Raw genomic sequence first — 22,985 nt, forward strand, 5'->3', positions numbered from 1 at the left:
TCCTACACCCAATGTCCCCATTGGTGATAGTAAAATACAATAGCAATGAGCAAGCTTGTTCAGATGAGGAAATTTAGGAAATATGTGTGCTAATTTATTAAAAATATCCTATTTTTTAATTTTTTTTTGTAGCATTCATCAACATAGACTGTTCTTGAATTCAGCCATTTGCCGTGATTGAGTGCTAACCGTAGAATTGCTAAAGGAGACAATTTCTTTAGATAAACCTGGAAATAACAGCATCGCCCTGCCAGCGAAGCGCCTCAATGTGAAAGCACTCGGGCTTTCACATTGGGATTGCAGATGATGCTTCTTTCAGGCGCTTTTTTTTAACGCTAAAGCGCCTGAAAAACGCCCCAGTGTGAAAGGGGTCTTAATGTGATTTCTGAGGGGATTTAGCAGAGCATGGAGATTAAGTTCGCACCAAACTCGCACTAAACTCGCACAGGAAACTTTTTTTTTTTTTTTTTAACTGAATCATACATGTGAATGACTTTCATAGCAAACAATGTTTTTTTCAGATGACATGCGAATCTATGCTTTTCAGGTCAGATCTAATCTACATAGAATTTGCATCAGTGTGAAACTGGACTTAAGCGTATGTCTCGGCATCGTAACTACATGTTTAGTACAACTCTGCACTATATTTTCCCCATGTTTTTGGCTTTTAAAAAATGCTGCAAGTAAAGAAAAATACCGGATGGTCTGTCAGAAATCCTGTGTGCTCCCATCTTCCTGTAGGGAGCTGACCACACTGCCTCAGCTGCATTATACAGAGATGCGAAGGAGAGTTGTCCTGTTGTGCAGCAGGGAAGTACTGGGCAGGGCTGACAACAATCATAGGGATTTCATTGCAGCAGAGACAAGGTGTTGTCAGTTCAAACAAGAAGTTAGAGGCACCCTGGTTTTCTGGCAGATGAAGGGTATTTTTCAGTAACTTGTAGAAAACATGGGCAAATGTGCATGTTTTGTAGAGAATACTTCCAGTTTATTTTTTTATTTTTTTTGTCAAAGCATAATTGTACAAGCTGAAGTTAGAAGCTGATTGGCTACCTTGCACAGCTGCACCCGATTTTGCACTGTCCAGTTTTAGTAAATCAACCCCTTTGTGTTCCTCTATGCACAGATTTGTAAAGTTGTGTTTTGGAATGCATTGCACAGTATAACCTGTCTAGGGAGGGGGGATGCTCAGTGTGTTGTGTTTTAATGTTTGCTTGGCGCCCTCTCTTTCAGATGATCTTCCCGAGTTGCAAGCTGTTCAGACTGACTCCACATCTGAGGTGTTTCACCTTGATGACAGTGTGTCACATCAGGAATATTCAGTGCCTTCTTGGAACCAGAATACCTCAGATATGTCGGAAAGTGCCTACTCGTGTGACCGTGGGACAAACTGGCTGACTGAGCTGGCAAACATTGCCACAAGTCCACAGAGTCCTTTAATGCAATGTTCATTTTACAATAGGTATGAGTTGTGTCTGTTTGCCCTTCTTCAGCTCTTTGGGACTTGGCATGAGAAGAGGATATTATTTCTTTGTTCTCTTCCTGCTTATTGAATAGTGAAGGAGCATCATTACACTGCTGAAGTCCACCTTGTGTTTTGCATTAAACTAAATCTCACCGCACAAGCAATAGATTTAGGTTAGAGTCCACATACACTATACAGTCTGATTGTACAATCTTCTTTAGATCTGCCAACATGTATGTAGTACAAGGGTCTGTCTGATTGGATACAAATTCATTGGACACGTTGGGTAGGTTCTCCAAATTATATCGATTTGGTAGGCTTGATTATGTTGACAGACTTTAAAGTGGTTCTAAGGGCTCCAGGCTTTTTTTTAGCTAATGCATGCTATGCAATAAGAGAATCTTCCGGGTGCAGTTGAATTGACAGCGCTTCGGCAGCAGCTCAACATGGGTGCTTTTAACCCTTTCTTCTGCTGCTGGGGGGGTTAAAACGCTGTAGCAGCGGTAAAGTGCTGCTTAAACTAGCGGCGTTTTACCGCTAACGCCAGCACTGCCCCAGTGTGAAAGTACCCTTAAACTCCTAAGCCTAAATTGCTAAACCCCTGAAAGTTTGTACTTTTATTGGTGCTGAATCCATGCAGTGACAAGTCAAGGGAGTAAAGGATCATGGAAATGATTGTGTTCTTCACGCAGAGAAGGAATTATTGTGCTCACTGTTCTCTAGTAGAAGCAGAGTCTTATTTTGGGTTCTGTCTTTCTAGTACAAGCCTTAACATCAATTATACGTATTTCATGTGTGTTCCATATTTACATATTTCCGTATTTCATGTTTGTAGCTGAACTGATAAAGCAATATACAGTAGGGTCCTGATGAAATCGACATAACTTGTGTGACATGGCCGGGTTCTTTTTATTTTTAATAGATCATCACCTGTTCACATAATCGCTACCAGCAAAAGTTTACATTCCTATGCCCGCCCTCCACCAGTTTCCCCAAATGAGTCGGATTTATCCAAATGTGATTGGAAAGAAGAGACCTCAGTCAGACATGAGCGAGTAAGTTTTTATTTCTTAAGCATCATAAATAAAATGACTTCATGTACTGAGATCAAACTGGCTTTCTTGTGTTAGAGGTGTTATGTTGTATTTATAAAAGGGGAGATTCTTGAGATTTCACAATTTTTGCTCTACAGAAGCATTACTTTGAACCGCATTGAACCTTTCTGCTTGTGAGCGACTGACATCTCAGTTTGTTCATAGAACAGATCAGGATTGTAAAAACTTGTATATGTATAAAACAAGCCCAATGCCTGGGTCAGACCAGTGTGCTCTACCATGGAAGGGAGGTGTTTTGTTGCACAGAGAAAACTACAGGTCACAACCGACCTCTAGTATAACAGAAGGTGAAGAAAGAAGAGTTGGTGCTGGGAATTATGAATAAATGGTACACCACTTGCTGTAATGCACTTAATTACCAGTTCATAAATAATATACTAGTAAAATGGATCTCTGCAGCGTCTCTAGGTTCTTGATTTTTATTTTGTTCCTACTTATTACAGTTCATATGTAAATACACATTGCTTTTGGGTAATCTAATAATAATTTGACTCGTGTAGCAAAAAAAAAAAGAAAAAAACTTCCCAAAGCATTAGTTGTGTTTTGGGTGAAAGGTGATAGGTGCAACATGTGGGTAAAGACACTACATATTCCAGTTTTGTAGGAAAGTAGTACTACGAGCATGAAGAGCAGATTCTTGTATGGACTGTCATTGTATTCCCTGACTGTAGGGCAGGACTGTCACAGGGAAAACACCAGTGTAGGTAATGAATTGACAGCCTGCACTGCTTGGCTGACTAGAGAGCCTTTCAAGATTTCCATATCTGGCCTGTAGCAGACTGGAGACATTTCCACAAATGCAGGGCTGTCAGAGAAAGCACCAGTATAACAGGAGATACATACACTTGTTGGCAGACTGGAGAGACTTCCGATTTGTAATATATCCATCATGAATCTACCGGTAGTCTATGGCTGACTGGAGAGTGCCATCAGCTGTTGATAGTAGCAAGTTTTCCAAATGAACAAAGGCCAGCAGAGCTGAGAAAAAAGTCCATTCTCCTGAGGACACTAGCAAAATAAGAGGTATGACGGTAATGGCAGGGTTTTGGCTAACAGTTCCTTTTTTCCCCATACTTGTGTAGGCAGCAGTATAACCCAACAGTCCAATAATTCCTTATGTCCCTCACCAGCATGTTTGTTCAGACACTAGAAAAGGCCTGTTTCAGACCAGCTTCAGCTTGTATAAGAGTAGTGTGAACAGCAAGCTTTGACAAATTTAGTTACAGAGCTTTTAGCAGGCTTTGTTAAAGCTTTTAAAGTACCATTCCACTCCAGTTTGTAAACACAGATCCTAATGGGAGCATTGATTGCCACTTTAAGAAAGCTGCTAGCAGGCTTCCTGCAAGCTTCAAGAAGTGCTGAAGCCTGCTAGCAACTTGTTTAAAGTGGCAGTCCACACTCCCATTACAATCTATGTTCAAAATTTACAAACTGGAGCTCAGTGGTACTTTAACAGCTTCAACAAAGCTTGCTAGAAGCTCTGGAAATGCTTTGTTAAAGTTTGCTGTTCACACTGCTCTTATACAAGCTGAAGCTGGTGTGCAACAAGCCTGATTCATACGATTCAGTTGTTACACAATTGCTAGTAACCCAGACTTATTGTGAAGAATCAGCACTTTACTCAAATTTTGTTTATATTATGTTTTTGTTTTTGTGTTGTGTTCATTCCAGGCAAACAGTGAATCGGAGTCTGGCATTTTCTGCATGTCGTCATTTTCCGATGATGATGATTTAGGATGGTGCCATTCTTGGCCACATACCGTTTGGCACTGTTTTTTGAAAGGTAATCAACATGCCATTTATTTATTCTATTTATTACAGGTACTTTTATAGCGCTGTCAATTTACTTTACATATATATTGTACAGTCACATAAGTCCCTGCCCTCAAGGAGCTTACAATCTAAAGTCCCTAACTCACTTTCATACATACACAACACTAGGGCCAATTGAGACAGAAGCCAATTAACCTACCAGAAGTGTGGGAGGAGAGCAGAGTACCTGTAGGAAACCCACGCAGGCACAGTGACGCATATAGTTACATAGTCAGGTTGAAAAAAGACACAAGTCCATCCAGTTCAACCAAAATAAAAATAAAAAAAATTATACAATCCCATATACACAATCCTATACCTACAGTTGATCCAGAGGAAGGCAAAAAAAAAAACATGCTCCAATTTGCTACAGCAGGGGGGGGAATTCTTTCCTGATCCCCTGAAAGGCAATCAGATTTTCCCTGGATCAACTTTACCTATAAATGTTAATACCCTTATACTCATGTACATTTATGAAAGAATCCAGACCTTTTTTAATATTCTTTATTATGGGACAGAAACTGGTAACAGCATGAGATGCAATGGGCAAAGTAGTTACTGGTATTTCTCAATACCTCATACGTCAATGTATGACGTATGTTTGATTCCATTGAGGAACATTTTATAACTTAGTTTTTTATATGTAAACGTTACATTTGAAATGGAAAGCTTCCTCTAAACACTAGATGGCGCTCCAGGATTTATAAAAACTTTAAAACCTGTGAGATACTTATGGAATGTGATATCACGGATAAGCATTGTTGCTTGTGCATGAGTAATTTCTGGCCCTCATGTATGAAAGTGTTGTAACCACGCTACACTGCCCTTCCCAGCCTAGAGGTGAGATCTGGGGACTTGTAGACCCCAGATCTCACTGTAAAGAGGACCTGTCATGCTGTATTCCTATTATAAGGAATGTTTACATTCCTTGTAATAGGAATAAAAGTGGGGAAAAAAAAGTAAAATGAAAGCATCAAAATAGAAAAATAAAAGTAAAATTAACTAAAAGAAAAAAAAAATTAAAGATTTAAAGGGCCCCTACATGCTCGCTTGCAGAAGCAAATGCATACATAGGTTATGCCCGCATATGTAAACGGCGTTCAAATCACACATGTGACGTATCTCCCCGAACGTTAGAGTGAGAGGAGTAATTCTAGCGCAAGACCTCCTGTGTAAAATCCTAAAGCACGTCTATGGGGATTTTAAAGTACCGAAGTTTGGCGCCATTCCCTAATGCCGCATACACACGATCGGAATTCTGGCCAGAAAAAGACAGATGAGAGCTTTTCATCAAAAAATACGACCGTGTGTATGCTCCATCGGAATGTAGCTGTCCGAATTTCTGCCAGCCAGAAATTGATAGAATGTTTTTCCATCTGGAAAATTGAGAACATGCTATCGGTAATTCCGTGTGTATGCAATTCCGACACGCCAAAAATCACGCATGCTCAGATTCAACTACGAGACAGAAGCTATTGGCTACTGGCTATTAAACTTCCTTTTTCTAGTCCCGTCGTACGTCACCGCATTATAAACTATCGGAATTTGATGTGACTGTGTGTAGGCAAGACAGCTTGAGCCGAATTCCGTCGTCAAAACCATCAGAGCTTTTTCCGACAAGAATTCCGATCGTGTGTATGTGGCATTAGTGTGCGGAATTTTGAAGCGTGACATGTTAGGTATCTATTTACTCAGTGTAACATCATCTTTCACATTATGTAAAAAAAAATCGGCTAACTTTACAGTTTTTTTGTGTTTTATTTTTTTAATGCATGAAACAATTTTTTTTTACCAAAATTAAAACACGTTTGAAAAATTGCTGCGCAAATGCTGTGCTTGACCACCATTTTAGTCTCTAGGGTCTCTGCTAAAACATATATAATGTTTGGGGGTTCTGAGTAATTTTCTTTATGTAGGAGAGAAGTGTCAGAATTGGCCTGGTAGGCAAGTAGTTCATCAAGTTATGGAATCGGAATGAACCATAGTGTTTATTCTGTGTGTCCATTGTAGTCGCTTTTGATTTTTCTCAGGTGATTTGTCAATAATAGTCCATAGAACTCATGCTACATTATACTAAGAAATCACACTGCAGCCCTTAGCAGTCAATTAAAATAATCAAGCCATTTTGCGTTCATTTGCCAAGCGTAATTATTTGGAGAGTTTTCACCAGACAATCAAGTAATCGTTATCAAGCCGAACTATTACTTGATTGAACCTTCCCTGTTCCATTGTACTGTACTTAGTGCAATTACCAGCATGGGGTCGTACTGAATGAGACAAAGCATTGCCAGAATATCTCCATGTGCCTCACCATCTATATTTAGATTTTTATTTCATTCTGCTGCGCTCACTTTTAATTTTTCTACTCATCTTTAATCTTCTTCAGGCACACGTCTATGCTTTCATAAGGGACGCAAGAAAGTGTGGCAGGATGTGGAAGATTTTGCCAAAAATGTACATTGTAGAAACGAACGTGGGACAATGATTGGCTCTCAGAAGGTAGTTTATTTTTTTAACTTCTTACCTGCAGGCCTCACAAAAACATGGCAGAAAGTTTAATATACTATAACGCAGGCATCATTAAATGACGGAGTGACAGTCCTGTGCAGACCACCACAGTTGCACCATTAAGCTGCTTTTGTGTCGTGTTTTCCTTCTAAAGCAATCGTCATCTTCACAGTGGGGTAGAGAGCGGGAGGTGCGATCGGTCTGGATGGCGGATGGAAGCTGTCCCACTTTTCAAGTTAAGTGGCCCATTTGTTGCTACGACATGGGGCACTCATAGCAACCAATTACCCACTGGTTAATAGGCGAAACTGGGAAGCTCCCGCCCCCATCCAGACCTATCGCACCTCCCATGTTCTGCTATGAAAGGTAGGACTGGAGGGGGAGATGAGCATACTGGTCTAAAGGAAGAGGCAGGGCTGTGCTGTTAAGGTGGACTGCTATGTAAAGGGGGGCACTAAGATGTAACGGGGTGCCGTAATGTTATGTGGGGTGTTAATGTAAAAGGGGGGGGCTATTCTGTAAAGGGGGGACTTTGATGTGAAGAGAGCTGTCATGTAAGGGGGGGCACATGATGTAAAGCGGGAGCTGCTATGTAAAGGGGGGGCTGTGATGTGAAGAGGGTTCTATAATTAAAAAGACGGCCTGCATTGTAAAGGGGGGGGACTTATATGTGAAGGAGACTTTGAGATGTAAAGATTGGGGACTGCAATGTAAAGAGGGGGACTATGATGCAAACGGGGGCAGTGTGATGTAAATGTGGGGGGCTGACTGTGTTGAAAAGAGTGCACTCTGATGTAAAAAAAGGGAACTGTGATGCGAAGTGGGGGAGCAGAATAATGGCAAAACCTGTTATTCAGACCTCTACTGGAAGAGAATTTTACAGACCGGACCTCCGTGAATTTTAATTCAATATATAGTATAGTATAAACCACAAACTTCTGTCTAGTTCATGGAGTCAGGAGTCGGTAAGATTTTTTTTATAAGGGATTAACACTGGCCATTTTAGTTTTATATGTGTTACTTTGTAGGCTTTTACAGTTTTATTACTCAAATGTTTGCACAGTACATATACACAGAGCTGTGTGTGCAGCATTGCGGAATGTGATACTTTAATGCTAAAAGAAATAATTTCTTCAGCATAACACCATTTTTATGAGTAGTACACCTTATTTACTATTGTCTCACTGGCCACACATTAGTATGTAAGATTGTGTTGTGGTGCAGAGAATTTGTGTTCTCCTATCCTATTAGAAACTCCTGCAGCCTAGCGTTCTACAGTTCCCTATTATATGTAGTTAATAGTGAGTTTTGATGAGTGCAAGTAATGTGCTAGATTTAAAATTCATAATTAGGTCTGTTTCACACGGCTTCATTTTGTATAGGAGCAATGTGAACAGCAAGCTTTTGACAAATCATTTCCAGAGCTTCCAGAAAGCTTTGTTGATGCTTTTAAAGTACCATTTAACTCCAGTTTGTAAATGTTGAACATGGATCCTAATGGGAGTGCTGATTGCCACTTTAAGCAAGCTGGTAGCAGGCTTCAGTACTTATTGAAGCTTGTAGAAAGCCCGCTGAAGACTGCTAGCAGCTTGCTTAAAGTTTCATAGTTTCATAGTTAGTAAGGTTGAATAAAGACACCAGTCCATCAAGTTCAACCTGAGTGTCTACAATTGTCCCTATCCCTGTACATCGCACGCTCACATCGGTCCATGCCCTTAAGGAGCCCACAATCCAAGGTCCCCATTCATATACTATGGCCAATTTTTTTGACAGAAGCCAATTAACCTACCTGCATGTCTTTGGAGTGGCAATCAGCACTCCTATTAGGATCCATGTTCAACATTTACAAACTGGAGTTGAATGGTACTTTAAAAGCTTCAATAAAGCTTGCTGGAAGCTCTGTAAATGATATGTCAAAGGTTGCTGTTCACACTACTCAGGCCTAAACAGGCCTAAGACATGATCTTGTCCACTTTTTTCTGTGGTATGAGAACTTGTGTTTCTCAAGTGTAATGTCTCTGCTGGAATATTTTGTTTAAAAGTACCAACAGATAAAATGTGCAGGCATGGTCCAACCTACATCTGGTGTCTAAAGCGGACCATAGACAAGTTGCAAAAATGAAAGTTCTGTCGCTCAAAAAACGAAAATAACTCGTATGACACAGCCATCAATTGTTATTTTTTATTTTATTTTTTTTAAATCTAGCATGTTGGATCAGGTACTTGTGCCGTGAAAATCGTGTGGCGTAGCTAGCACAGTAATGATGTGAAAAACGAACGATTTGACAATCCACACAAATTTTGTTCATTTTACAACTCGTCTATGGCCAGCTTAAGTCTGCATGTAGCTGACCACTTTCAGTTGGCCTATGCAAAAGGGTGGGGGGCATTATGCAGACATCCCCCTGCAACTAGACCAGATTTTCTTGTGTGGGGTCTGCAGGTACGTCAGATTTGACTGCCTGTCCTTTCATGAGTTCTTTAAGCCCAGTGAATTTTTGCTGTTTTGGTAGCAGAGAGGCCACATAAGGGAAATGTTTTAGTGTCAGATTTGAATCCATGTTGTTTGTAAGTCTTGACGTTTTTCCTAATTGTACACACTTTTGTCCACCATTCCATTGTAGGGCTATGCCTCAGAAGGTCTGAAGCTGATTTCACATGAAGAGAGCGTGTCTTATGGAGAATCTGTTCTTCAGCTTACTTTTGATCCAGGTACAGCAGAAGATGGCCTGCTTACAGTAGCGTGCAGATTGGATCACCCCTTCTATGTAAAAAATAAAGGTACATTTCATCATTTTTAAAGTCGCATTGCATTTTTTTTCTTTTGTAATCCTGTTATCCTCCGATCTACCACTGCTGGCTTCTCTAGAAGAAAGTTGGATTTATCCTTAATAGGTCAACTATTCCAAATTTTCAAACCCAGCTATACCCTCCATCTGTGTTACATACACCTTTATATACTGCTCATATAAATGTGGTTGTTATACTACTGTATCTATATATATATCTTGTGATGCTGCTTTATTCAAGTTTATTAGACCTTGAGATAAATCATTTTTCTTTTAGAAGTTGGCACAAGCTAAATAGCTGCTCAAAAGGGCCTTGTGTACACATTTACCAGGTGTATTTCATGTTCTTGTCCCTAGGTTGGTCATCATTTTACCCAAGTCTAACTGTGGTTCAGCATGGCATTCCCTGCTATGAAATTCATATTGGTGATATTTGTCTACCTCCTGGTCATCCGGATGCCATAAATTTTGATGATTCTGGTGTTTTTGATACATTTAAAAGGTAATTTAGTTTTAATAATGTCTTCACCTAATTTCTGTACAGTATTGTCAAAGTGCATTCTCTTCATTGACTTACTGTATATTCTATGGAATGTACAGTACATAGATGACAAAACTGATTTTTGGAAAGTCCATCTAACGTACAATGCCTTGAAAAAGTAATCGTAACCTTTAAAATTTCCACATTTTGTCATGTTACAACCAAAAACGTAAATGTATTTTATTGGGATTTTATGGGATAGACCAACACAAAGTGGCACATAATTGTGAAGTGGAAGGAAAATAATACATTTTTTTCAAAATCCAGCTTTGCACATTTAGAGCGTGACATTTTTGCCCATTTCTTTTTGCAAAATAGCTCAAGCTCTGTCAGATTGAATGGAGAGCATCTGTGAACAGCAATTTTCAAGTCTTGCCATAGATTCTCAATTGGATTTAGGTTTGGACTTTGACTTAGCCATTCTAACACATGAATATGCTTTGATCTAAACCATTCCATTGTAGGTCTGGCTGTATATTTAGGATCGTTGTCCTGCTGGAAAGTGAACCTCTCCCCCAGTCTCAAGTCTTTTGCAGATTCGAACAGGTTTTCTTCTAAGACGGCCCTGAATTTTGCTCCATCCATCTTTCCCACAAACCCTGACCAGCTTCCCTTTCCCTGCTGAACAAAAGCATCCCCACAACATGAAGCTGCCGCCACCAGTTTCACGGTGGGGATGGTGTGTTCATGGTGATGTGCAATTTTAGTTTTCTGCCATACATAGTGTTTTGCTTTTAGGCCAAAAAGTTACATTTTGGTCTCATCTGAACAGAGCACCTTCTTTTACATAGTTAGTCAGGTTGAAAAAAGACACAAGTTCATCAAGTTCAACCGCAAAAAAAATGCAAAAAAACCCAGCAGAGCATGATCCAATTTACTAAAGCAGGTGAAAAAATTTCTTCCTGATCCCCCGAGAGGCAATCACTATATGGACCCCTTATATATTTGTACATGTTGATCATATCCCTCCTTAATCTCCTCTTATCAAGAGTGAATACATTCAGTTCTTCTAATCTTTTTTTCATAGCCGAGCTCCTCCATGCCTCTTATCAGTTTGGTTGCCCTTCTCTGCACTTTCTCCAGTTCCCCAATATCCTTTTTAAGAACTGGTGCCCAAAACTGAACTGCATATTCCAGATGAGGTCTTACTAATGATTTGAACAGGGGCAAAATGATATCTCTCTCTCTGGAGTCCATACCTCTCTTAATACAAGAAAGGACTTTGCTCGCTTTGAAAACCGCAGCTTGGCATTGCATTCTATTATTGAGTTTATGATCTACCAAAAACTTGTTTGCTGTGTCCCCCACATGGCTTCTCGCAAACTGTAAACGGGACTTCTTATGGCTTTCTTTCAACAATGACTTTCTTCTTTCCACTCTTCCATAAAGGACAGATTTGTGGAGTGCACAACTAATAGTTGTCCTGTGGACAGATTCTCCCACCTGAGCTGTGGATCTCTGCAGCTTCTTCAGACATACCATGGGCCTCTTGGCTGCTTCTCTGATAAATTCTCTCCTTGCCCGGCCTGTCAGTTTAGGTGGACGTCCATGTCTTGGTAGGTTTGCAGTTGTGACATACTCTTTCCATTTTCGGATGATGGATTGAACAGTGTGATGTTCAAAGCTTGGGATATCTCTTTTATAACCTAACCCTGCTTTAAACCTCTCCACAACTTTATACCTCACCTGTCTGGTGTGTTCCTTGGCTTTCATGATTCTGTTTGCTCACCAAGGTTCACTAAAAAAAAACCTCCACAGAACAGTTGTATTTATACTGAGATTAAAATACACACAGGTGGACTAATTAGAGGACTTCTTAAGGAAATTGGTTCCACTTTAGTTAGGGGTATCAGAGTAAAGGGGGCTGAACACAAATGCACGCCACACTTTTCAGATATCTATTTGTAAATAATAATTTTCCTTCCACTTCACAATTATGTGCCACTTTGTGTTGGTCTATCACATAAAATCCCAATAAAATACATTTACGTTTTTGGTTGTAACATGAAAAAATGTGGAAAATTTCAAGGGGGTATGAATACTTTTTCAAGGCACTGTGTGCACAAATTATGTTAGAGCAGATTGTCGGAGACAATCTGGGTTTTGGCACTATGCTGGTTACAGTAAGTTGTCTGCTTGGTGCCAAATCTGTTTGAGAATGTGTTGTATACAGAGCTAATCACCCAGTTAGGATGTAAGGTTGTGCTTGTATAGTAGCCAAACTGGGAGGAAGCTTGAATGGAGACGGCCATGTCTTCAAATTTTATATGAAAGTCTCCAGCATGGCTGTGTTTTTTGCTGATGTGATGTCTGTCTACTAGCTTGTCATGAGCTAATGAAGAGTGTATGTATGTAAAGGGTTACCAAGGATGCCTTCTAACTAATTCTATATGTATGTAGAATTTGCAAGAGTGAGGCACCAGGACCATAGGGATCCCAGTTCAGGTCTCAGAACAGAAAGAGAAGAGGTTGAACATTTTGAATTTTGCCAATTTGGAGTTATAAAAAAAACTGTAAGCCCTTGTACACATGGTCGGACGCTCCGATAGAAAATGTCCGATCGCACCGTGTTGTCCGATAATCCGACAGTGTGTGGGCTCCATTGGACTGTTTCCATCAGAATATCCGACCGACAAAGTTTTAGAGCTGGGCTATCAAATTTTTCGACAACATGATCCAATCGGACTTTGTACAATTGTTTGTAGAGAATTCCGATCGGACAAAGTGCCACGCATGCTCAGATAAAATTCCTAGACCAAAGCTATTGGCTACTAGCCTGAATGTAGTCCCGTCCTAACGAAATAACGTCATCACGTTCTAAACGATCGGATTTTCTGACAACTTTGTCCGACTGTGTGTATGCAACACCAGTTTCAGACAAAATCCGACGGATTTGGTTGTCGGAATGTCCGACTGTGTGTACAAGGGCTATGAGATGCATCACAGCAAGTATAAATGGCAATACAGAAAAAAAAGCTTGAGTCTATTTGATTTAAAGCAAAAAACATGCCGTCAGCTAACCAAATACTCTCTATTACAGAATCTTAACAGTTTACCTACATATATAGAACAATGCTATCTATTTTATAGTAAATCTAGAACAAATAATCCAATCTCTTGTTTTTTCTTTTCTATTCAGCTATGATTTCACCCCCTTGGACTCTTCTGCTGTGTATGTTTTGAGCAGTATGGCACGTCAGCGCCGGGCATCCTTATCCAATGGTGGCACTAGCAGTCCAGATCCTGAAAGCTCTAATGGCAAAGACTGTGCATCTCCACAAACTTCCTACTCTTCATTGTATAATAAAAATAGCAGGAGTCACAACTCAGGGACATCAAATTCTGTGATGGCCACATCTCCCAACAAGTGCAAAAGACCAATGAATGCCTTCATGCTTTTTGCCAAAAAGTATAGAGTTGAATACACACAGATGTACCCAGGAAAAGATAACCGGTAATGAATAGAGTTTTATCATCCTTATAAATGCTCATTAAGTGTGAAAAAATGAATGGCTGCACACGCTCTTTCGCTTTAAAAATATTTGTTCCGTCTTCTACACATTATAAGGTTTACCTTGGTAGGGCTACTAACAAATCAGTGTAGAGCTGGGACTAATTAAGGTAAATGTGCAATACGCAAAAAAAGTACTGTCTGCTTTAAGAAATAGTCTTAATGTACTGTGTGTAGATTTTCCATTCTTAACGTAGAAATAAAGGCAATGCCTAAAGCCTTTTTTTTTATGGATAGAGTGGACAGGGATTAGAACACCTGTCAGTTTTTATTGCTGTCTGTGTCTCCATTACAGAGATTCATCCTTTCTATTTGTCATGTTTACTCTTATCATTAAAAGAGAAAGTAAAAGTGCCAAATTTTGTGTTGACACCAGAACAGTCATAGAGGGGAAATCTTCCAAAGGGGACACTAGTTCTGGTGACACTCTGGGGTTCCCTCACTTCGAAAGGATTTATTTTCACATCCTGTTTTGCCTGAGGAAAAGGAAGTGAAGATAAATCCCCTGTATGGGACACAGACGGCAAAAAAACTGTCAGAGGTTATAACCCTCCCTTTATCCAAAATGAAAAAAGTTTTAAACATTTTGTGAAACAAAAAAAAGAAAAATAAAGTTTTGCCTTTAGTTACGCTTGAAAGCCTAAAATGTAGTTCTAAAAAAAAAAAAAAAAAAAAAAAAATCAGTACGAGGGACACTACTTGCTATCAGTGTGATGTATCTTGTGTTTATCCTCCATCTTTCCTCCTCTATTCATAGAAGCAACGCTATAGCGTCTGTGAAAGAAAAGTGATCTGTAAATGGAGGAGGCAGAATGTTCGCTGTGTTGCCGGCGCATATTCAGATAAATGAGCTGCCAGCGCACCAACATGTCAGAAAGATTAGACATGCTCAGTAATGTTATGATGGGCTACAACACATGTGCGTTCCCTTAGTGTGTTGCGGTGCCATTAATGGTAGAGCATCATGCTGATACATGTATCATTTGTTTAAGCTAAACTCTAGACAGATATAAAAGACAAATTAATGCAGCTCTGTAAGCCTCATTATATTATTAAGGCCGGGTTCACACTATAACCCGCTGCGGATCGCACAGGAGTGCTGTGCGTTCCTGTTCCCCATTTCAGGGACGAATCGGGGCCGATTCTATGCCTGAATTCGGCCCTGAAACAGAGACAAAGACGCACAGTGTTTTTGTGCAGTGCGCTCCGCAGCCGCAATGGAGATATGTGAACCGGCACCATAGGGAGCCAGTCACATTCTCCTGCTATGTGAATTGGATGCAGGGAAACCGGCATCTAATTCACATAGGTGTGAACAGGGCCTAAATCTTTAACCTTTAGCAGAAGAAAAAAAAATTATTGCATGGTAAATCTCTGGATTGAAGTTGAATATTGTAGCACGGTTTTGGTATTTATAATTTGAAGGCTCTTAATTTTTATCTTGTTATATTTGGCTGGAGTTCTATTTTCACATGCATTGTGGTTACAAGTGTGACTGAACCTTTAAGAGAAACTGAAGTTCAGCTTTTGCGATATGGCACTGCATTACTTTTTAACTGACAATTGTGCGGTCGTGCGACACTGTACCGAAATAAAATTTGTCACTATTTTCCCACAAATCAAGCTTTCTTTTGGTGGCATTTGATCACTGCATTTTTTATTTTTTGTGCTATAAACAAAAAAGACCGACTTTTTTATTTTATTTTACTTTCTGCAATGAAATGCATCTTAATTTAGTTTTAAAAAAAAAATCTAATTTTTTTCATAAATTTAAGCCAATATGCATTGTGCTACAATCTTTTGATTTAAAAAAAATCCCAATAAGTGTATATTAATTGGTTTACATGAATGTTATAGCGTCTACGAACTATGGTATATATTTATGGAATTTTTATTTATTTTTATATCAGTAATAGCAGCGATCAGCGACTTATTGCAGGACTGTGGTATTGAAGCAGACAATTAGACACTAGCTGACACTTCACACTTTGCGGGAACCAATAACACTCATACAGTAATCGGTGCTCAAAAATTGCACTGTCACTGTACTAATGACACTGGCAGGGAAGGGGTTAAACATCTAGGGCGATCAAAGGGTTAACCGTGTGCCAAACCAGTGTTTTTGTTTACTGTGTTAGGTGCTTTAAGGGTAGAGAGAAATTTTTTCACTGCTTTGCAGGAACACAAAATTCATCCCTTCCCCATGTCAGAATGGAGATCAGCCCTGTTTACATAGGCAGATTAATATTCTTTGTATTTTACCGAACATCAGCGGGATCCAGTGCCTGGTATGTGCAGATTGGCTTCTGCTGTGAATAATCACAGCAGAAATGGCCCGCTGGCGGCACACGTGGCTTCCCCCTGCAGGCGGAAGTGCAGAACCACGTGTGTGTGTGTGTGTGTGTGTGTGTGTGTGTGTGTGTGTATATATATATATATATATATATATGTGTGTGTGCTTCTGCACAGGACAGCCGCCCCGTAGCAGTAAAACTGCTATGGGGCGGTCTTTAAGTGGTTAAACATACAAGCACCACAAAGAGTTTCTTTGATATCAAAAGTGAAAGTTGAAAGGCTTTGTGTAATAGTACTAGGATGTATGAGAAGAATGACAAAGATCTCCATCTCTGCTTCTTTATGGATATCCTTGTTGATGATATGCAATCTCCTGTGACGTAGGCATCAGAAGAAGCAGTTCAGATAAGTAGGCTATCTTCTAATCTCCTGTAAATAATGTAAGTTGTCATGCTGGTCCTCTGGCTTCCAGTACTTTGAGTCACTAATTGTAACAAGCAGGCAGATTCGGAATTCTGACATCACCTTGTACACTTGTGCGAGCCAGGGACTTAAAGAAACTATAAGATAAGCACCTGAACGGCCGCAACATACAGGGATATACAATGTAATACTGACATATAATCACACACATAGGTTGGACTTGATAGACTTGTGTCTTTTTTTTCAACCTCACCTACTATGTAACTATATAATCTCAAGACATGAAATATGAACAAAGCAGATAAACAAATACAACTTATGTAGGAGGATTATTCATCTGTGTATCACCTGAGGATGGTGCCTTCATTGGGTATACAAACACTTTAAAAGACTGAAGCCACAGACCTGTTATGACAACAGGGTAACTGGCATTTTTAGAAGGTCATTAATGCAAATCTCCAAAAAAAGGAAGTACACCGCATGGACAATGGTTGACTTTTTTTTACCTATTTTATCATGCAAAAATTGGATCTTGATTCAAATCGTACCTACAGATAAAGTTAAAATACAGTACATGAACCATTGGCATGGTCTATTCATTTTTTTTTTTTTTTTTTATGATCTAAATTTGTCATATGGAATACACGCGCACACACACACACACACACGCATACCTCCACTTCGTTAAATTAAAATCAGATGTTCAATATTTGGTGCCATTAATTAGAACCTGGCTCTAATCTCACCTCCTGTCTCTGGTTATCAAGAATGCTGTCAACTTTACAGCAAACAGGATCCTAGTAAGCAGTACTGCTGACAGTGGGCGGAGCCTGAGGGGAAGTTGAGGTTCCCCATCAGGTCTGCCCTTTCCTTGTGATTGAAAGCAAGCAGTGGTTGGATTCTGTTGCCAATAGCAGGCTGTCTATTGACTATAGTAACCAACTGCTGTCAATCACAAGGGGAGTGGACCTGATAGGGAACTATTGTTTCTGAATCCCCATCAGGCTCCACCCACCCAGCTATAAATCTCAGTTGCTGCACCGTCTGACAGTCACAGCGGCGGGGAGGGAGCTCGGCTGCACTGAGGATAGAATGTTTGTGTGAAAATTTCAGTGGCAATTATAAAGAAGAGAGGAAATAAACTCCCATAGGGATACAACAGGTTCCAACCATCTGAGAACCCCATTCAGAACTTTTCCCTCGTTTTAATACCATAAATGTAAATTACATGTTAGTCTGACACCTGCAGCCAAAATTCCATAAAATCCGCCAGGAAGATCTGTGTTTTAGATTGGCATGCACCATGAATGGTGAACAGAGGAATTTGTTTGTAGAATGCTATACCACCCAAAATACAGCAGAGGAATGGGAGAAAAGCCCAACTATGCAGTAGATCTCACTATGTGGAAGCATGAAATATTTAGTTGTTTCTCAGGTTGTGATATGAAATGATACCGGAAATGGAGGAAAGCATATATTTTGTTGCGTACACTTGGTTTTTTTTACTGAATGAATTACTCTTGGTAATGTTAACTTGTTATGCTGTTCTGTTGTTCTTTTTCTTGGACATTTCTGTTCCCTCTCATATCGTATTATCCAAGTCGCATTCCACTTGTTTTATTAGTGTTGAAAAGACAGGTACTTTTCTAATAATAAATATTGGGTCCGATTTATGAAGAGGCCGCAGGTCCGTTTTTAAAGCAGCCCTTTCCTTTCCCAATATTTATAGAAATTGCTGCTAAATATGAACTGCTTGACTTTTTAGCATCTGTATAATAAGAGAACAAAAGCTGTACTGCAATCTGTTCCCAGAGACCTGGGTGCTGCCATCTTGCCTATCAGAGTAGAGAAGGGGAGAACTGGCTTTGTCACAGCCTGCATATAAAAAGATGGATCTGCTTTGTCTGACAATCACGTCACTACTTTCTGCATACATGAGTGGCCGGGGGAAAGGTTGGGGATGGAGACCGTGCCCGATTCCTTTGACATAAATCAAGTTTTTCTGCCAGAAATGCACTCCACTCCTAGGTCCTGTTATGGGCTGACTACACGCTGCATTTTTAGGGACTGAGTGATGTCAGCCCTGTCAAGTTGTCTTTTTCTAAACCAACTCAAACCCACCCCATCCTCCACAACACAGACACTGATTCTGTATTTAGTATGGAAACTAGGGGGGTTAATCACTCTGGCAGAGATAACACATGAAGTGTTACTATGGTTTCCAAAAGTGGGTGGGATCTATTCCCATTAGGCAGAAAGTAAACATGTTGTTCCTGAAGTTGATGTGTTTAAAGCCGAAAAAATGGGCATTGCAGTTTGTTGTGTATTGAGTTGTGTGCCCATGCTGATCCATGTCCACAGCCTACAGTGGGTATGTGAGTATCAGAACTGGACCACAGAGCAATGGAAGTAGATGGTCCAGTCTAATGTATCACGTTTTCTTTTATCATGTGAATGGCAGGGTGCACTATAGGAAGAATGCAAACCGGTGGAGGCAGTGTGCTGCTGGGAAACCTTGGGTGGATGGTACTTGACATATACCACCTACATAAACATTGTTGCTGACCATGTACACCTCTACATGGAAACTGTATTGCCTGATGGCAGTGTCCTCTTTCAGCAGGATAATACACCTTACTGCGCTGCAAAAATGGTTCAGGAATGGTTTGAGGAACAAGTTTGAGTTATTGATTTTGCCTCCAAATTTTCCAGATTTATATCTATTTGAGCATATATGGGATATGCTGGAAAAACAAGTCCGATCCATGGAGGCTCCATGTAGATACAAAACCGGGCCTAATGGGCATACCCAGGCTCAGTATAGATGCATCACAAAAAAAAACATACATTCAACAACAATTCTAATGAGCTAACTAACACTAAACCGGTAGTACACTCCATTAGCCACTTAAGGATTCCTACAAAAATGTTGACATTTGCTTACTCAGAGTCTAAAGCAGGGGTAGGCAACCTGGAGCCCCCCCAGCTGTTGTGGAACTACATTTCCCGTGAGACATTGCAAGGCTGGCAGTTACACTTACTCCCAGAGGCATGATGGGACTTGTAGTTCTGCAACAGCGGGTGGACTCCAGGTTGCCTACCCCTGATCTAAAGTGTGAACCAGGTAAAGTATGCAACTCTCCACCCAATAGATTTCAAATGCAGTGTAGTCCGTTATACATGCTCTTAAATTAGTTTAAGAAACAGGGGATCGAGCTATCTAACATGAAGGTCCTAGGTCTGCATTGGGAGAGGGGGCCTCAATCCAAATATCCCATACTTTGTGATATTTTTTAGGGCATCCCTATGATGGATATGTGGCTTTGTATAAGGGTAACTGAGAGTTAATTGTTTCTATTGTGTTAAAGTGGAAGCCAGTGAAGACTTCCACTGGAGTACAGTAAGCTTCCTTGCATAAAACAGAAGCAGTCCAATGAGGATTCTTGGGGCTCTGCAGTGCACTACGGGCTCCACCAGACTCAGCAGACAGACCTCTACCATTTGAGGTATCAGTATAGTGGTCACTGAGTAGATAATGCTTGAACGTGAGGGCAATGCCAAAAAAATATGGATGAAATCCGCTGAACCTGCGGAGCACCGCCAGCACACCGCAGAGATGGAGGGATATAGTTCTGCGAGAGTGAGATACATTCGGTGTATAATTTAAAATTGTACAAGTCTATCCCTAGCTGAAACCAGTTGCAGAAAGGAATATTCCCATAGCTCCTCCTTGTCCTCATCATCCAACCCTGGAAAATCTAACATCCATCTAGATCTAAGACTTTCAAGTCTCGTGGGGAGCATAGCCTTATAGATATTTGAGAGGGGCTTAGTTAGGGAATCATCTTAAGTACCGTCTCAAGAGTAGAGTTATAAAAGGCAACCAATGACCTTTTGAATTGGGTATGAAATGAATGCCCGAGTTGCAAATATTTAAAGAAATATATTCTGGGAAGATCAAACTGTGCTTTCATGGTATCAAAAGTCTTCAGTTCCCTTCCTGAACAAATTTGATGCAGGTATTTAATGCCTTTTATTGCCCAGACCTGGGGGACTGGTTTCGGGGCCGAATTCAGGCAAAAATTGTGCCCTAATTCGTCCCTGAAACTGAGAACATGGACGTACCAGGCCCCTGCTGTGAGGCGCATCCAAAAGCAGTGTGAACTCGGCCTTAAACTGGAGTTGATCTTGAAATATTTATTGGGAATCCACGCAGGGAAATGTTGTAAAACATAAAGAAACCCAGGTAGCGTAGCAGTTTCATCTTAAATAATACGTCCCACTAAGGAAAGTGGAAGGTTAGCCCAAGTCTTTAATTTGATCTTCATGGTCCCCAGTAAAGGGGCTAAATTTAGTTTACAGTATTCTGAGGGGGTCAAAGAGATTGCAATACCCAGATATCTAATAGTGTTTGCCTGCCCACGTAAGAGACAAAGTGGGGTCAGCTAAACGGCGTGCCTCGGGGTCTATGGCAAGGAGTTGGCATTTCCCCCAATTTTACTTTTAATCCAGAAAAAATAAAGTCCAAGATAATATGAAGGGCCTTGGGTCATTTAAACACAAGGTAGGTCATCAGCATACATGGCTAGTTTTTCTACTATAATTCCTACCAGGATACCAACCACAGTAGAAGCAAGCTTCAAGGCCAGTGCCACCGGCTTCATTACACCTCATAACAAAAAAAGGATCTGCTACTGATGCCTTGGTGCCAGACACAGCATACCTTCAGAGGTCTAATGAAGTTCATGCCTCGATGGGTCAGGGCAGTTTTGGTGTCAAAAATTAGACCTACTCAATATTAGGTGGGTGGCCATGAAGTTGTGGCTCATCAGTGTATATGGTTGAGGAATGAAAAAGTTTACTTTAACAATATTTACAGTGTACTGGGTGTATATGGAACAATAATTGGTCGTCTTGTCTTTTGGTCAATTTTATCAAGCCTTCTAAGATTTAGTATTTCTGCCTACGAGAAATAATAATAATAATAAAAAAAAAATCTTGCACTGACATTTGCCAACAATAAACCTCACTTCTGGAATATGTTTTATGATGTAGTCATAACAGGCTTGCTGTTTGAAATGAATAATTAAATCAGAGAAAATAATTGCGCGATCTTGCACAATATTCACCGGGGGATGGGGTTAATGGGCTCAAAACAGTTGATATACCTGTTTTGCCAACCAAAAGAATTTGAGGAGTGCAAACCTTCTGCATTTTCAATAACTGATGGTTTGTATCCGTTCATGCATCATCTGTAGACATAAATATACAACTAATGATTGAATCAGGGATTTCCGGAGCGCTCTGTAATGATCGTAGATGCTGATTTGTGAGGGAGAGCCTATGCAGAGTATTCCTTAGGTGGAGCACAAGCCCAGACTGATGTAATAAACATGAGCCGCTCTGACCTTAGATCAATATCCTGCTTGTTACTCTTTACTGGGGAAGTTTAGCCTGATTATGATACCAGTCAATGGCTTGAGGTGAAATAGTTCATGTCAGATAAATGGCAGAGCACTTGTTGAAAAGGTCAGACAGCGGATGCAAGTTCAGCCTGTTAATGGAGCATTCAGTGAGGGGAAAAAAGTATTTGATCCCCCCTGCTGATTTGTACGTTTGCCCACTGATAAAGAAATTAGCCTATAATTTTAATGGTAGATTTATTTATTTTCAAGCTGAAATACCATCCACGACCCATTTTCAATGCCCTGGCTGAGGGAAGGAGGTTCTGACCAAAGATTTGACGGTACATGGCCCCATCCATTGTCCATCTGATGTGGTGAAGTTGTCCTGTCCCCTTAGCAGAAAAACACCCCCAAAGCATACGGTTTCCACCTCCATGTTTGATGGTGGAGATGGTGTTCTTGGTCGAAGGCAGCATTCCTCCTCCTCCTCCTCCTCCAAACACGGCAAGTTGAGTTGATGCCACAGTTTTGTCCTCTCCTCTGACCACAACACTTTCACACAGTTCTCCTCTGAATCAGGCCTGTACATCTGCTTTCCTGAGCAGGGGGGTGCTGCAGAATTTCAGTCCTTCGCAGCGTATTGTGTTACCAATTGTTTTCTTGGTGACTATGGTCCCAGCTGCCTTGAGATCATTGACAAGATTCTCCCATGTAGTTCTGGGCTGATTCCTCACCATTCTCATGATCCTTGAAACTCCACGAGGTGAGATCTTGCATGGAGCCCCAGACCGAGGTAGATTGACCGTTATTTTGTATTTCTTCCATTTGCGAATAATCTCACCAACTGTTGTCACCAAGCTGCTTGGGGATGGTCTTGTAGCCAATTCCATCCTTGGACAACTCTTTGGTCTTGGCCAGGGTGGAGAGATTGGAATCTGATTGCTTCTGTGGACAGGTGTTTTTTTTTTTACAGGTAACAAGCCGAGATTAGGAGCACTCCCTTTAAGGGAGTGCTCCTAATATCAGCTTGTTACCTGTATTGAGAACACTCGGGAGCTAGAAATCTTGCTGATTGATAGGGGATCAAATACTTATTTAACTCATTAAAATGCAAATCAATT

The 22,985-nt window shown here is 40.4% G+C and overlaps 1 protein-coding gene across 1 annotated transcript in view; it reads left to right on the forward strand.

Annotated features, from left to right (window-relative positions):
- Positions 1 to 22,985, forward strand: part of HBP1 (HMG-box transcription factor 1) — a 57,158-nt gene that overhangs the window by 13,472 nt on the left and 20,701 nt on the right. Inside the window, exons 3-9 of the mRNA XM_077472434.1 lie at positions 1,234 to 1,462; positions 2,388 to 2,520; positions 4,252 to 4,363; positions 6,779 to 6,891; positions 9,525 to 9,681; positions 10,047 to 10,191; positions 13,370 to 13,684. Coding sequence (XP_077328560.1) covers positions 1,234 to 1,462; positions 2,388 to 2,520; positions 4,252 to 4,363; positions 6,779 to 6,891; positions 9,525 to 9,681; positions 10,047 to 10,191; positions 13,370 to 13,684 — 1,204 coding nt within the window. The remainder of the gene's footprint in view (positions 1 to 1,233; positions 1,463 to 2,387; positions 2,521 to 4,251; positions 4,364 to 6,778; positions 6,892 to 9,524; positions 9,682 to 10,046; positions 10,192 to 13,369; positions 13,685 to 22,985) is intronic.

Source organism: Lithobates pipiens, unplaced genomic scaffold (genome assembly GCF_037356315.1).
Source record: "Lithobates pipiens isolate NorthernLeopardFrog02 unplaced genomic scaffold, aLitPip1_a1.2 Scaffold_8, whole genome shotgun sequence".
Classification (NCBI taxonomy): domain Eukaryota; kingdom Metazoa; phylum Chordata; class Amphibia; order Anura; family Ranidae; genus Lithobates; species Lithobates pipiens.